Source organism: Diadema setosum, chromosome 6 (genome assembly GCF_964275005.1).
Source record: "Diadema setosum chromosome 6, eeDiaSeto1, whole genome shotgun sequence".
NCBI classification, from domain to species: Eukaryota; Metazoa; Echinodermata; class Echinoidea; order Diadematoida; family Diadematidae; genus Diadema; species Diadema setosum.
Genome location: NC_092690.1, coordinates 6,325,481 through 6,343,212, shown reverse-complemented (window position 1 = coordinate 6,343,212; position 17,732 = coordinate 6,325,481). Strand labels below are relative to the sequence as shown.

At 35.9% G+C, this 17,732-nt stretch overlaps 1 protein-coding gene across 1 annotated transcript in view; it reads right to left on the bottom strand.

Annotated features, from left to right (window-relative positions):
* LOC140230198 (G-protein coupled receptor GRL101-like) overlaps positions 1 to 17,294 on the bottom strand; it is a 50,990-nt gene extending 33,696 nt beyond the window's left edge. Inside the window, exons 1-2 of the mRNA XM_072310379.1 lie at positions 17,227 to 17,294; positions 16,256 to 16,327 (exon numbers count right to left, since the gene is read on the bottom strand). Of these exons, the coding sequence (XP_072166480.1) occupies positions 16,256 to 16,327; positions 17,227 to 17,294 (140 nt within the window). The remainder of the gene's footprint in view (positions 1 to 16,255; positions 16,328 to 17,226) is intronic.
* Positions 17,295 to 17,732: the final 438 nt, after the last annotated feature.

Below are 17,732 nucleotides of genomic sequence, written 5' to 3'. Positions count from 1 at the left end.
TCAGAATCCAAATTTTCGGGGGCTTCCGAAAATTTGGATTTTGAATTGAAATCAAGGCAATTGGCATTTAATGCATTCCTCTATTGTGACATTATTATTGCTATTTCTAGTACTGCCGATACGCGGAACAGTTACAATATATGTATATATCGACTAAAGACATTGCTTTCTTACGATAATAATTATTATAATCTTCAAGAGATGATCACGATACAAAATTATGTTTTTACATCCCCTGTTTAAAGCATACTTACAGTAATGAAATGGGGATCAGCTTGCGAACTGTGAGTACTTCAAAACTTCTTTTGGCGCTTTTAACAGTCAAAAGAAACCTATAATTGGGAGTGGGAGTTGTCATTGTGTATACTGACAGCTTTAATCCATTTGCTTTCATATCATTCTATTCTATTTTATTTTGTTTTCTATTATATCAGATCGTATTTCATTTCATTACATTGGAAACTGCATTTTCATTACACATGCACGCACATTGGTGGGAGTACATACAAACGTAATTGGAGAAAGTAATTTAGGCTCCATTGGATTTTCATGATTTTTAGATTAAATTACACAGTAAAAGAATACATTGACTTTATGATTATTGATTTTTGAGATTTTCCAAACAATGTAAAACAAAAAAAGAATGACACGTATCATAATATCAAGGTGTTAATATGCGTAGATGGAATGTGTGCAATGTAATACTTTAGATTGTAAAGCATGTCAAAACTACAGGAAATCTAATCAAGAGATAATGTAAATATGAACATTTCATTTCAGTAAATCTCATCTAACAAAATCCCAAGAAATATAGTGCAATTTTCCTTTTCTGATAATTCAACATCCAAAATGTTATTGAAATGTTGCATATAATTGTATTTTTTCTTACTATGAAAGTGTTTTTTTTGTACTCAAACCAATTGTTCTTTAACCATGTTAATGATTTCGGCGGTTCAATATTAAGAGTTCTAAGGATTCACTAAAAATCTGAAATAGAACGGAAATCAAAGACTGGTACTATCGACAAACAAAGTATATTGTGGCGATACTAATGTACACTAAGTATTGAAATGGTAAGGGACAGATATGGATCCTTGCTGAACACCACATTATATAGGTAATAATTCAGAGTTGATAAATCTATAGCACACATATTGAAATCTATATGACAAGAATCTTGGATCATTCTAATGGAATTCTCAGTACTCGATTGCTTAGGCCCACCAACACGCCGATTGCATTTTTTTTTATTCAGCCGAGGCATTCGATACTCTTTTACAATTGGGCTAGAATAGTACCACATCTATGGAATGTGTAGACTTATTGGCGCTGTAATATATTCGTTTATATTATGATCATCCTTATCCACGTCAGGCTCTGCTTATGATGACGGTCCCCTGTACTGATTTCTCCTTTGTTCCTATATGAATTAAAATACAATATGCCTTAACTTGTCGTTTTGATTCATATGCTATTACAGATTGATTGTGTTATGAAATTTCCATTTATAATATTGTTTTGTATGTTATACCCTCTCCCCATTTTGTATACTCTGTATAGCTTTGTTTTCATTTGTTACTGTTTTTGGAGAAAGAAAAATGCAGATATAAACCAAACTAATGAACCAAATGTGACCCTGCACCACAAAACAAACAAAAAGGTCGTCAGACATGAATTTTTAGTTAAGACCATATTCTGAAAGAGCAGACTTTAAGCTTTAAAATGAGGTATAACTCAAATCAAATGGACTCTTCTAACCTATCTAAATATTGAAAAGAGAGCACAATCTCAGGAAAAGTGTGAACTGAGAAAAGAGGCTCTGAAGTACAGTGTCTATTCAAGCGCTTCATCTTAACCAAGCCGTGCTGGCTGTGCGATGAATGGGACAAAAACAGGAAGTAAACTACCAGAGTAACCACAATGAAGGGATTATCAGATTAAACTGAAATTGAGCGTGCCTCATTAACACATTCTATCATAAATCAATGCCATCTTTGAAAGCAGTAGCATTACCCTTTCAAAAGTTATTAGAGTTGAAAGTGAAGAGTGTGTACAAGGTTTTTCAAAAATGAAAAGGGGACTCTAAAGACACACCCAATCACACAATTTTACCAAAAAATGTTCGAGATAAACTGCTAAAAACACACTTTCCTGGCCGTTTCATGATCCCAAATTTTAGTATGATGTAAAAGGAGGCTTGCTCTTTCAGAAAATATGAAAAAGTCAAGGTTGGCTAGGTTGACCCATTTCACCTATTTTCAGTCCTCATACAAAATCAGTGTGTGCGACTTTTTGCTCGTTTTGAGATGCACGGTCACAAATGTCCTGCAGTCATATTGGTCGTTGATCTGTGCATCATTTAGCATTAAAGAAATCATACATCTAAAAGAGTTTAGTTGAAGTGAAACTTAAGATAGGGAAGAAATACTCGTCTAGTTTACGTTCACAAAGAAATGCAGAAGGGTTTGCACAGAAAAGAATAATTATCTATTATTCGGTGAATGACAACAAGACTCACCACTGCATAAGGGTGTTCTGACTATCAATTAAATCTCTTTGTATGGTTGGAAGGTCATCATTCCAGAGATTTCTACAATAATTGTTGAGAAAAAAGATAAGCACATCGTAGATGTTGAACACATCTTGAATGAAATAAAATTAATGATATGCATAACATTTGAAAGTTCACATTCGGTACACGTTACAGTTGTTATTTTACAAGTGTTCAAGTAACATATCTCTTCTTGTTCAACGAAAGGTTTTCTTTAGACTGTGCCAAAAATTGCCAATACATGCTGAGGCACAAGCTTGCTGTAAAGAAAATACGTAGAATTGATTCGTATTTTCCCATGCTAAACATGATAGAGATGATCTTCTTATAAATTTCGTTTTCCAAAAACAAAAAACAACAAAAAAAAACACCCGAGATGGAGAACAAGATGATTGATTGTTGAACAGGAAGAGCCAATCGAAGTGTTCCGTTCTCGTGGACAATATGCATTACTGTCTGTATTAGCGATACTCACAGTCTTGCATTTAGAACGAGGTTCACAAATTCACGCTCCTCTTTCCATCTGGCAGTGTTTTCCCCGTGGTAGCTGTCAAATATTGATCAAAGAAACAAAATTTACTGATGTTAGTCAAATGTACCTCATGACACCCCATTCCATTTCGCTGCGTTTCTGCTATGTCAGAAATGGTTAATATATTGTCAGAAAAGCCTCTTGCGTATATAAGACATAAACACAAACACAACACACACACACACACGCACACACACACACACACACACATATATATATATATATATATATATATATATATATATATATACATACACCCAGCAAAAAAGTAAGTTCCTCCCTAACATTTTTGGATATGTCTCAAAAAGTATTTTATGGATTTTCATAATTCAAAGGGGAATGGATAGGAAATTTCATTACTCATAACATGCATGGCATATCATTGCCACCAGATATCATTATTGGTGTAAAAAAAAAATGCATTTTATGTCAAAATGCATGAGAAAAAAAGTTGCACTTCAGGTTACAGGAAACATATTGTATACATTTCCTATGTAAGCAAATGACCTTTTTAAATTGTGTAATTCTCGGGGATTTCTTCAGGTGCAATGTGCTTCCCTATTAAACAGATGTTATGCATGCTTTTTAAACAATAGCCTTTTCACTATGAAAATGTTGGTAGAAGCCATGTGATTTGTAATTCCAATTTGGGTCGATCACATTAATGTGCCTATGGCCATTTTGCATTATGCGCTCAAGTTGTAGATCAGTTTGTTGAGGGAAATGGCATCGGACGTATGGAGTGGCCTGCAAGATCCCATGACTGTAATCCAGCAGACAATCTTTGGGATATCATTAAGCGGAAAGCGAGCAAGAAGGTGAAAGATGACAGTTAACTGCATGAATTTCAGCGCATTTTGCAGAGAGCATGCAACATTGAGCAGCGCCAAGTACAGACTTTAGTTAACAGTATGAGGAAGAGATGCTGGCTGGTCATTGAAGCAGATGGTGGACATATCAATTATCAAATACTTCAATGTATGCTCATGAAAAGAAAGAGATAGAGAAATATGCAATAAACCATGCTTAAATGTTCAGAATCATGAGTGATTGCTTGATTATTTGTGTAAAAATCATTGTTAATCACTAAAGTGCAACTTTTGTTTCCATGTATTTTGACATAAAATGCATTTTTTCACACCAATAATGATATCTGGTGGCAATGATTTGCCACTCAGGTTATGAGTAATAAAATTCCTTATCCATTTCCGTTTGAATTATGAAAATCAGTAAAATGCTTTTTGAGATATATCCAAAAATGCTAGGGGGGAACTTACTTTTTTGTTGAGTGTATATATATATATATATATATATATATATATATATATATTATACAATATCCACAGACTAGATCGACATTACGGTGGCCCAGGGCCACAAAAAGTTGACGCCAGGCCGCCAATCTTCCCAAAAGATTACCTGTGGATGGTGCGATGGGAGAAATCAGATTCGAAATGAAGTTTTCACCATGTTTATATTTTCCTGTTATTTCTGACCACTGCAATGATGCTGTCGTGTAGTTTCAAAACAGTTTGACCATAGTGATGTCAGCATAACTGAATTGCTTAAGCAATTGAAATGCCAAAGCCTGAAAACCTGACGGGATTATTTTCTTTGTATGCTCATGTATCAATGCATTTATAGTACAGCACCAGCCAGGCTTTGCAATGAAATTGAGATTTATTTTGATAGGCATGGTCTTAACACCAAAAACGCAAATTCGGTAAATGTAATATTACCGAAGCCAAATAATGAAATGTTCAAGCAGTCTTTCAGATACTCGGGCTCCATTGCCTGGAATTCTCTTCCTACTATAAAAACTGCAAAATGCACCATAAATGTACAGCCGCCACTACGTATCTATGTTGTTTTTATATTGTTTTTGTCTATATTGAAATTTGTTTGTATGAGTTTTTCCCCCCTTTTTTTCTCGAATGTTAATTTTGTGGACATTTCCTGCATGGGGATTCTTTAATTCATGAATGCAAGGTATCTATTTTATTGATTGATCAATGCATTGTTATGATAATTATTTGGCTGTCATCTATTACCCATCACCTTCCCATTATTCTTCTGTGTACTTTTAGTAGGCCTACATATCGAAATGCAGGTGGGTGTGTTGCATATTCTGTCAGTTAATTAGTGTGTATAATTTGTTTGATAGATACTTTATTTTCATAATCATGAACATGTGGGAAACATACAAAGTAAATTCAAAACAGGGTCGTTTGACTTGCATAAACAAAGATATAAAAGGAAATTCATGATATGATAATTTTATACTGTATGCATGTCTATGCAGTGGGGATTACAACAACAATTGTAATTAAAAAGCGATTATGCAGAGGGCCGCCATTGTAAGCATAGCTTGAAAAGATGGCCGGCCCGATGAAAAGGTAGGGACGTACTAAATTCGTCCCTACCTTTATTATGCTGCGAAGATAGCAGGGGAAGCTAAACTCTAATGTGTGATGGTGGTGAATGTGCGTGCAAGTGCTTGAACGTGCACAAGGGCAGATAGGCTGGAAATTAGGATAATAGAATTGGTTTGCTGGAAGAGGGAACGATATGCGATGTTGCTATCGGGAGACCAACATTAGTCATATAAATTACTTGTTTTTAGTTCGTATTTGAAGTATACTGAATAAAGTGTGCTTCTTTAAGTTTGCTTTGAATGAAAACAAGGAGGCATACTGTTTCAACCCCTCAAGAAGAGTGTTCCATGTATATATCCGGACCGTGATGTCTGATCGACTTTTGAGCAAGTAAAAGCCTTGGATTACTTAAATGATCATCTTGGGAACGACGGGTTGGGTATGGGTGAATATGGTCATTGGTTACTTAGGAATTACGAAAAAATGGTAATAAATTTCGAGTGTATTTATACATAAATATGGCAGTCAAATATAAATGTATATCATGGGCCTTTAAAGTTTTTAGGCGATAAAATATGGGATCAGTGTGACCGAAGAAATTTGAGTGTGTGCATGTACGAAGAGTCTTTTTCTGGAGAATAACAATTGTGTTCAATTTAGTTTTGCCACAGTTGCCCCATATGATATTGCAGTACATTACATATGGTAAAAATAAAATGTTATATCACATTACCAAAGTTTGATCATTGATTACAAACTTTATTCTCTTTAAAGCACCGGTTGCTTTAGATATTGCTGTTGTAATATTCTGGACACGAGTATTCCAAGTTAGATTACTATCTAGGGTCACTCCTAGAAACTTGGCTGAATGTTTCTCAGCAATGTTTGTATCATCAAAAGAAACACTTTTAGGAAGGGTGTGTTGGGATTGAAGAGTATGAAAATGTATAAAACATTTCTTATCAATATTCAGTGAAAGCTTGTTACTTCTAAACCATTTCGATATGTTGCTTTATTCCACATTTAGTGTATCGACCAGTGTTCCAATATCCTTGTGGGAATAAAAAAACGTTGGTGTCGTCTGCAAATAACATGAAGTTCAGTAATGATAATATCATTAATGTAAATTTAAAAAAAAGTAGGGGCCCGAGGATAGATCCCTGAGGGACACCACATGACAGGTAAGAATATAATGAGTGACCGGATTTAAATGCAACATATTGTTTGCGATGACTTAGATAACTTCTGAACCACGACAAAATGTGACCCGCTGCAACAAAATGATCCTAAAGTCGGGCGAGGTCAATTATTTGAAAATTACATAGCATAATTTCCTAATCTTTCTGCTTTATATTGATATATAACACATCTTATAAAAATAATCGGCTGCGTAGATATCGATGTTTAAAAGATAGCATGTCGAGACGTCTGGGAAATCACTGTTTCGAGAAGAGCACCCTAAAAGTTTTCCTTGCGACGCAATCGCGATCAAGGGACACGTAAGTCAGGTTTCACCTCCAGACAATAGAAGGCAAGCCCTAGCAACTCCCGAAATGCTCATTCAAGCACAGCGTCGGTGGTCTCCTCACCGACCAATCAGTGACCAGGATGCCAGGAGAAGCGGCTGGGCATAGCGCACCCCGCCTGCACGCACCAGTCGACTGGGCAGTGTGTGAGCTTCACGCTTCGGTTAGCGGCAAGCAGCAAACTGACCAATGAGATCACTCTGGTCGTTGTTAGGGGCGGAGCCTATCTGTGGCGCTCAATCCAAATTTTGGAACCAGTTTCTGCTTCGTTGAAACGCCAAAAAACATGGCCCATAAAAACGCTATTTTTTGGTCTTTCCTTTCACCATTTTGCTTCAAAATTTCGACAGATGATAGAAGATATGTCAGCTACAATGATATTTAAAAATCAAAAATGATGCTCTGACTTCAAACTTGATTTTCACGGCTTCGACCGTGCGCGACTTTAGGACCCTGTTGTTGTAGCGGGTCACAAATAATCCTTCTCACGCCATAATCATGTAATTTTTAAAGTAGAATATCAAGATCAATAGTGTCAAATGCCGTATACTAAGATCCATGAAAATTCCAATTATAATCAATAATATTGTCAACAGATTTGATTATAGCATAATCGGTAGAAAATCCTTTCCTAAAACCAAACTAATTTGCATTTGATATTTCATTTTCAATCATAAACGGGTAGAGACGCTTGTAATCTACTTTTTCTAAAATTTTCGATATTACAGGTAACAATGAGATGGGTCTATAATTTTTCACCATTGATATATCTTGTCTTTTATAAATGGGGATTCTTTGGCGAGTTTGGATACTTGCCGTTAAGTAGTGATAAATTGAATAATAAATGGGTGAGAGGGGCTGCTAGGGGGTAAATTATTTTTTTCTACAAATTCACCCTTAAGTTATCAGGCCCACAGGACTTACTACATTTCAGATATCGAACAGTATCAACAATTTCCGATTCATTAATTGGAGTAAAGAACAAATAAGTTTTATTACTTTCAGGTAAATATTCTCCATAATTTTTGATATTATTTATGGGAAGAGATGCTGCTAAAGAAGTACCAATAGTAACAAAACAAAATGTTAAAAATATTTGCAATTTGATCAGGATTGGTAATGCCATTATCATTATGATTAATACTATCAGGACATTCCGTAGGTTTCTTTTTAAGTATTTCGTTAATAGTCCGTCAGAGAGCACTTTTATCATCCTCATTAGATTCGAGTTTATTTGAAATATATGATCTACGTGAAACTCATAATAATAATAATAATCTAATAGTTTTTGTTAAAAACAATCATAAGAAGAATTAACATCTTGGAGTTCAAAGAAATCATTCCATTGTTCTTCAATTAATCAATATTTTGTGGCGTTTCATTTCTATGCATTTTCAAGTACAGTTTGCGTTGGCGGCGTATTGGGGTTGTTACAGATTTATCATTAATCATAAAAATCGGTAGGTGATCGGATACATCTGAATAAAGAATGCCGTTCGTGCAGATTTCAGTTATAACATTAGACAGTATATAATGTATTACCTTTTTTACTATGGGTGTTGTTGTTTATTCTGGTGGGTTTATTAATGTGGGGATGCGGTGAGTTGGAAAGTAATATTGCATGGAAATGGGTTGGTTGTAATATATCTATAGTATTGTAATCTCCCGTGCATTAAAAAAAATGATTTTCTCTCTCCAAAAATTTCAAAAAAATCAGTTTGGATTTTAAATCTATTTTGATTATTTACATACATGGCAACCGCACCTCATATGCCACGCTTTCTGTCATTACGAATAAAATTGGGGGTCATCCCACGAGACCGTCACCCACGATACGGTCCACGAGACCGACATCCAAAATAGGTCCATGGGTCATACAGCCCATGAGTTATACGGCTTACGAGTCATACAGCCCATGAGTTCAACACTACGCACACAAGGATCACGAGACCGACGCTAAGTAAAGAAAGCCCACGAGACCGACACCACACAATAAAGGCCCACGAGACTGACAGTACGTAAAAGAGGCTCACCAGACTGACACTAGGCAAAGAAGGCTCACGAGACCGACACTAGGCAAAGAAGGCTCACGAGACCGACACTGGGCAAAGAAAGCCCACGAGACCGACACTAGGCAAAGACGGCTCACGAGACCGACAGGATGAACAGCGCCATCTACATGTCAATTACCTATACAGGATGTTTCATGAAGGGGAAAATTTCATACTGGCGGGTGCAATTTTGTCAAGCTATCGAGCGAGATATTGTAACTAATTGAACAGCACCATCTATATATCAGCGACATCAAGTAACTATGTATTTTTACACGTGTGGCTTTTAGAGGGCAGTTCTGTCACGCTACGGGGAGCGACATTGTTACCAATTTATCTCTTCTTTTAAAGCATAAAATTTCCTCTTCATGGAGACCCCCGCCCCCCCCCCCAAAAAAAAAAATAAATAATGTATGTATGAAAAAAATAAAAGAGGACAAGAACGATGTATGGTTTGATTTTACATGATTTCCCAATTCCTAGATAGACGGTGGACAGGATGTATGTTTTTTATTTCGCTCTTTTCTTTCTCGTTTCACTAATTAAGTATTCCTTATTTAGATATCCTATCCTCCTGCTCATACCTGCCTGTTTAGAGTTTAATTTGTTTTTTTATTCCTGTAACTATAATTTAGGACATTTTAAAGATGAAAAGGTTTTATATCGCAGCGATTCACCTGGATTTGTGGCTTGTATTTGTATAATTATTCTCCTCAAAACTGTACATTGTTTATGGAATAGAATACAGTAGCTGTTTTCATGGATGCATCTTCTTTTTCCGAATCCTTAGAGGTACCTTAATAATGATTATATCATTTTCTGTGAATCTGTAGTAAATCAGCACCCATGCTGATGACTATACTCCCCTCCCATATCATGTAAAGCAAGTGTGCACTGCAATATCGACCATTTTGGGAAATATTTTCTTGTAAAACTTCATTTCACATCCGGATATTATTCTTATTGGTTGATCTAATGTCCACATCATTCAATTTCATTTTTTTTTTTCCTAAGCAGGTGTAAACCGGTATATGTTTTGCGGAAAGGGAAAGGACGGTGTTTCGGCATTTTCGAAATTAATATTGAAACATTTGATGCACTTTTACTGAATTTTGTTTATTTTTCACAAACACTCAGACACGCAAACACAATTAATCTTGAACAGGTCAGGGGGCGAGTGAGGGTAATTGACGGGGTAATCCCCTAGCAGCTCTTCTTTTCCATTTCTCATATCTTCCTTATGCCATTATCTTGAAATCCTATACAATTAAGTGGTCTATAGGTGGCGCTGTTCATCCTCTCGGTCTCGTGGGACTTCTTTGCCTAGTGTCGTTCTCGTGAGCCTCTTTTGCCTAGTGTCAGTCTCGTGAGCTTTGTTTGCCTAATGTCGGCCTCGTGAGCCTTGTCGGTCTTGTGGGCTTTGTTTGCATATGTCGGTCTCGTGAACCTTTTGTGTGTAGTGTCGAACTAATGGGCTATGTATAACTCGTGGGCTTAATTTACTTGATGTCGAACTCGTGGGCTTTATTTACTCAGTGTCGAACTCATGGGCTGTATAACTAGTGGGCTGTATGACTTGTGAGCTGTATTACTCGTGGACTGTATGATTTGTAAGCTGTATGACTTGTGGGCTGTATGACTCGTGGGTGTCGGTCTCGTGACGTGCTCCCATAAAATTGTAATTTTCAATGCCAAATAGGTCCGGGGAATTGGTGTGCAACCATGTTTCGGTAACTCCTATAACGGAAAATGGAAAATCATCGACGGAACTTAAAATTAATTCAAATGAATCTGACGACTACGAAAATATCATAAAAGAAAACAAATTATTGCATTTACATGTCCATGCCAGGTGTACGTTCATATCATATGTGACAGTGCATCTCAAAACGAACATAAAGTCGCGCACACTGATTTTGCGTGAGGACTGAAAATAAGTGAAATGGGTCAACCTAGCCGAACTTGACTTTTTCATATTTTCTGAAAGAGCGGGTCTTCTTTTACATCATGCTAAAATTTGGTATCATAAAAGGGGCAGGAAAGTGTGTGTTTTTTAGCACTTTATCTCGAACATTTTTGGTAGAATAGTGTGATTAGGTGTGTCTTTAGAATCCTGTTTTCATTTCTGAAAAACCTTGTCCACACTCTTCATTTTCAACTCTAATAACTTTTGAAAGGATAGTCCTACTGCTTTGAAAGTTGGCATTAATTATGGACAGAATGTGTTAATAAGGCATGCCTAATTTCAGTTTAATCTGATAATCCCTTCATTGTTGTTACTCTGGTGGTTTACTTCCTGTTTTTTGTCCCATTCATCGCACAGCCAGCACGGTTTGGTAAAGAATAGACACTGCACTTCAGAGCCTCTTTTCTCAGTTCACTCTTTTCCTGAGTTTGTGCTTTCTTTCTAATATTTAGATAGGTTAGGAGAGTCCATTTGATTTGAGTTATACATCATTTTAAAGCTTAAAGTCTGTTCTTTCAGAATATGGTCTTAATTAAAAATTCATGTCTGGCGACTTTTTGTTTGTTTTGAGGTGCAGGGTCACATATATGAGTAGGCCTTATTGGGGGCTTATGTTTTTTTGTTTGTGGTTGTGGTTACGAAAGTCTTATCAAGTGTGTAACCAACCGCTTGAATCAGGTCCTCAAATCACTTATCTGCAAACTCAAATGTGATTCAAATTATATTTGCACATTATCATGTACCACAAGTGTGTAATTGTATTATCAAGAAGTTATAATTCTGTGAATGTTGAAAGCATGAATGTCAGTGATTAAACTTGATCTTGATTTTATACTTTTTACGTTTTAGTAATTCATCGTTCTGTATACATCATTAAGAGTAATGATGCAGCCTTTATGCACATTCCATCATATGGTAGTGATGCATTTTATGGTTATAAAACTTTCATTCAATTCAATTCAAATGCAGGGTATGTGATATATTGTAAAACAATGAAGGGATTATCAAATTGAACTGAAATTGAGCCTGCTCTATTAACAAATTCTGTCCATGATTAATGCCAAATTTCAAATCACTGGCGTAATCTTGTCAAAAGTTAGTAGAGTTGAAAGTGTAAGAGTGTGCAAAGGAATTTCAGGAAATGAAAAGGGGCCTCTAACACAAACTTGAACACACTACTCTATAAAAAGAGGGGATGTAGAAAAAACTGCTGAAAACACACTTTCCCATTTAGCAGAATGGGTTTTTAAGAAAACACGTGAAACTTGGTTGACCCTTTTTACCTTTTTTTTTTAGTCTTTGCGTGAAATTAACGGTTGCGACTATTTATTGGTTTTGTCATGCAGGGTTATATATGAATGTATCTTGTGTATACACACACACACACACACACACACATATATATATATATATATATATATATACATATATATATATACACGATATCGTCTTAATAAAAAAAAAAGAAAAAAAGGAATTGGACAACTTACAGGAACAATAGGCTTGTGAGGCTTTCAAAGGCGCCTCTCTCAATTTCCTTTAGATTAATGTTCCAAATGTCCCTGCAAATCAAATTAAGGAGAAACACAAAAGAAATATATCATGCACAGTCACCATCACTACACATAAAAATTCATAAATGTATATCATTTTCACACCATTCACATAATGAATGCATGTCATATTCAGAACCGTCTCCTTTGTTTGCTTATTTTCGTAGATAGACATTGTCCTGCAATTTCAATTAACATTTATAAGTAAAAGTTGAGACACAAGATTAATGAGATGGTATAATGTATAGGGATGTAAAGTTTGGAAAACGGAGGAGCTCAGGTTAAAATAAGATAAATTTGTATATTGCATTCCGAGCATGGATGGGGCTACCAGAAAAAAAAAGAAAGAAACTGAGACTTCCAGAATGCTACTCTTTCATATTATATAAAGGGGTTGTAAATATAGCTCTAATTAAAATCAGGACGCGATGCTTGAAGCGCGAAGCTAAGTTAAGCTGGTCTTCCTTGGGGTCCAGTTGGATGTGAGGTGGGAGCACTTCACCGGGTTAAACACCCTGCTCTTTGTAATGAATGAATGAAGCGGGATCTTTTTATATGCACATGAGTTGTGCCTCTCTCATACACGGGACCTCCATTTTATGTCCTATCAGAGGGACAGAGTGTTTTGCCTCCTGCAGCTAGAGGGGACGGTATGCTTACACCCAACATTGCTCAGTCCAGACTCGGGTTCGAACCCGGGTCCTTAGGATCGTGAGGCAGACACGCTACCGACTGAGTCAACTCACCGCCCTTGACTGTGTGGTCAATAAAGGGGATTTCTGAGTATCTATGTAATGGGAAATGGATTAACCGACCATGTGATACATGCACCACTTGTTCTATTCCTATCTTTCAATGTTTTTGTATCTAAATTGGTGGCCGTTATTATTCTTATTACTAATTGCTGTGTCATTTCATTCAAACTTTCACGTAATAGGTGGACTACTATTAAAATGAGGACACCAAACCTGAGACAAACCAACAGCAAAAAGTATAAATGCTTTCCTGAAAGAAAGAAAATATTGCTCTTTTAAATCTTATGCTTCCAAATTCAAAACACACAAAACCCTAAACAGTCGAAGTGGACCAAACTTTTAAGCTTCAGACCTTTTGGAAAATTAACCTGGGAAAATATTCGAAGGTTTTGTGTGGCAGGATCACACATATCATAAGAAGAGACAGTCCATACGCATGCAACAATGACAATGTTTAGAAAAAAAAAAAACAATTTAGGTAAAAAAAAAAAATTCCAGTAAACATAGAGCAAAGCATTACTTTCCCCTTCGTGAGGTTATGTCCTTCATATATACTCACAAAAGCAATAGATTTCTCAGATTATCGAATGCGTGTCCTTTTATTGCTGCTTTCAAGTTATTGGACAGATTCCTGTCATAGAGGAAAGAAAAATCATTGCGCATGAAACACTGCTCATAAAGACAATTTCGTGGATGAATGTATTATTCATAACGAGATCAACAATGACGACAGGAAAAAAATATTATTTTCCGATATTTATTTGACAACTGTAAAGCCTCTTTCAAAATCTTTCCATTACAATGTGTAGCTATGATTTGATTTAAAAAAAGGTGAAAAGAATGTTAATTGGGAGAGAGTCATTCATAATGATGAAATCAGACTCCGTCTTACCCGATTTTGAAATTCTCACATAAATGCGCGTGAAAGTTTCTCCTTATTGTTAACAGATATTTTGATGAGTCGATAAGGTCTCTATTCTACAATTATCCCATACGATGTACAATTAAACTGCAGATACCGTATAATAATGTCAAATAAAACACACAAAGACGAAGAAAACAAAAACTTACAACATCATTAATCCGCTGGAATGATCAAACAGTTCTCCTTTTATTTCAATGAGATTGTTGCCCGCAATATCACTGTGAAAAAAAAAGAAGAATATTTTGCGTTATATGCAGAGAAGGAGTGTGAGGCTAAGAGATGTAAGAAGGTGTTCGTAATGTTTTAGATCTTTTTAAATCAATTGTTTTCTTCGTCTGGTTATTCTATTCCATTACGTGGTGACATTAAATACCAAGGAAGTCGATAAATTGAGGAGAAATGGTAGAGAGAGTGGGAAGGGGTAGCCCTTTGTCAAGGTGGAGAGAGCCCAGCTGAGTGGGGTTGCGCCTCGCGCTGTCGGGCTCTTAGCGGTCTTATCTCAAAAGGTATTTCATCAAGACAGTTTTTATGCTTGACAGTACTTTCAGATCGCAGTGAGGAGAGACTGGCATTTCTAGCCTTGTAAAGATGGGACACAATTGACTTTATCATTGAATATTATTTTTCTATTTTTTTTTTTAGCATAAGAAACAATATATCGTAAGAGAAATGGAGGAAACAGGAGGAGGATGCGTAGAGATAACAAATCATCACTGAAAAAAAAAAACCAAACATACACAAAGTCACAGAAACTACTCATTTAAACAATAGTTACGTGTTTTACATCCTAGTGATAACATCGTCATTCCAAAGAATGTTAAATCTACCCAAATTCCCCCATAATTTTATACTAATTCCTTGAACATTAGTTGCAGTTTGGACACGAAGATCTTTCCGATGCACATTTTCTTTATGTAATTACGGGGTACTTATATGGGACGTAAATCGATTGCATAAAACAATTAAACACTTGTGAATATATATATATATATATATATATAATATATATATATATATTTATATATATATATATATATATATATATATATATATATATATATATATTATGTATATATCAGGGCCGGCGCAGTGTTTTCAAAAGTGTGGGGGCCCACTTCCGGGTTTCATGAGCTAACAAGCAAAAAAAAACAAGCAAACAAACAAAGGCTCATCTCCTCTCCCCGTCCACTTCCGGGTTTCTTCAGCTGACAAGCAAAAGAAAAAAAAAAAAAAGGTCCTCAGCTCATCTCTACCCGTCCACCTCCGGGTTTCTTCAGCTGTTAAGTAAAAGTGAACGCTTTTCAAGCAATGCTTACAATGGCGGCCCTCTGCATTATTACTTCTTAAATATAATATTGTTATTGTAATCCCAGCTGCATAGACATGCATACTGTAATATCATTAATTTCCTTTTATTTCGTTATTTATGCAAGTCAAACGACTCTGTTTCAAATATACTTTGTATGTTTCCCATGTACACGATTATTCAATCTATGTATATATTGATTTGCAGAAAATAAAGTATCTATCTTTCAAAAAGAAAAAAAAAAAGGCCTTCAGAGAAAAAACATAACCTTACCGCAACCATACTTCAAGATCCCTACTTATTTTTATTTTAGTGCCACTCACGTACTTCCGGATTAAAAACAGTGTGGGGGCCCGAAGTGACGACACCTTATGTATTCCTTTGTATGGTGCACAAAAAGGGTGGTGGCCCGAGCCCACACAGCCCCCATGGCTGCCCTGGCCCCGACTATGTATTGTATAATATAAACCAAGATTGGATTGGCTGACCTGCTTCCCCTATTTGAGGTTCCCACGCAAAATCAAGGGCTGCGATATTTTGTTCGTTTTGTGATGCACGGTCATATATATATATATATATATATATATATAGAGAGAGAGAGAGAGAGATGTGTGTGTGTGTGCGTGTGTGTGCTTGTTTGTGTGTATGTATGCATGTGATTATTTTTTTTAATAATGATTTAAAGAGGGTCGAAATCATTGGCTGTGGTACGTACAGAACCAAGAGTCTGCTAAGACCGTGGAATGCTTCTGGCTCGATTTCTGTTATATCATTGTCTCCAAGAGAACTGTTGAAAAGAAGACACGAAAGAAAACAAATTAGTTTAATTCGACAAATCATCTTTTAAAGCATTCCGCTATCCTGATGTGCAGGCTTCTTCCTGCTGGAAAGAACACAATATCCTAAAATGTGAAAAACGATGTTAAACACATTGTGAACACAGTGTGACATCTCTTCACACTGGTAAATTCGAGCGTTTCAACAGTGTGAACACAATGTGAATCATCAGTTCACTTTGTGATTGATCAATTCACACTGTAACACAGAACATTACTATATGAATACCCTGTGAAAAACCACACCACAGTCCATAGTGAAATAATCTTCACACTGTTAAATTACACTGTTACATAGTCGACTATGTAAATACAGTGTGAACACACTGTGGGATACTGTGTGTGTGTGTGTGTGTGTGTGTGTTTGCGTGGTTTCTAGCAGGGATCATCCATGCATAATCCAACATTCAAGATTTTACAGGTTTAAACGTCCTATAACAATAATTAGTTTGGTTCTTCACTTCAGTTCAGCTTTATTAATGCATTTCATTTTCAGTACAGAATAACAAATACTACCAAAGAGTTGACATAATTATATGAATCTTATTTTGTCAATATACATTATACGGGATACAATCGTACGAAAAAAAAAAGTAAGGACATAAAGCCATGTCATATCGAAGGTGAAGTGACAGAGCAAACACTTTGAATAATATTTACAGAAAATTGAAATGCAGAAGACCATCTTCCTATTCAATAGGCACAGATTGACGGATTTCTTGTAAGTTTTAGCTTTTACATAATTCTATTATGATGTATAATGTTGTGCAAACGTTATTTTCATGCACACAGTTTTGTTCTGTGCTTGGATATGAAAAAAAAAATGAATCAAGCAATCAGGCTCACTTACAGCATTAGAGCACTGTCCACCCCCTTGAATGCTGCGCTCGGTAGTGACGTAATGCAGTTTTGCGACATATCCCTGTATTTCAATTCGATTAAAGTAGAATGAGTCACTATGTGCAATTTCAAGAGAAAAAAAAAACAACTTGCTGTTAGACATTAACACTTTACCCTAATTTTTACATTCTATTTTTATAAATCAGTACAAAACTTTTATTTCATTACCTTATTCAATGAACTGAAAATGGAGCAATCATCGTATGATACAGCAGAGACAATTGAAGAGCTCAGTTGCAAAAGTTACTACTTCCATTTTCCATCAAATCCACTTTTTGGTCTTGAGGTACTCATTTTTAGGACCCTTTTACACCTATACTAGCGAAAAGCTGAATTTCCAACCAGAAACTGTTTAAGAATTACATCTAAAAATCAGTTCGGTTTCATAAGGTACTACATCCATTTTATTTGATTTTCAAAAGGCACTACATCCACTCCAATTACATCATTGGGAAA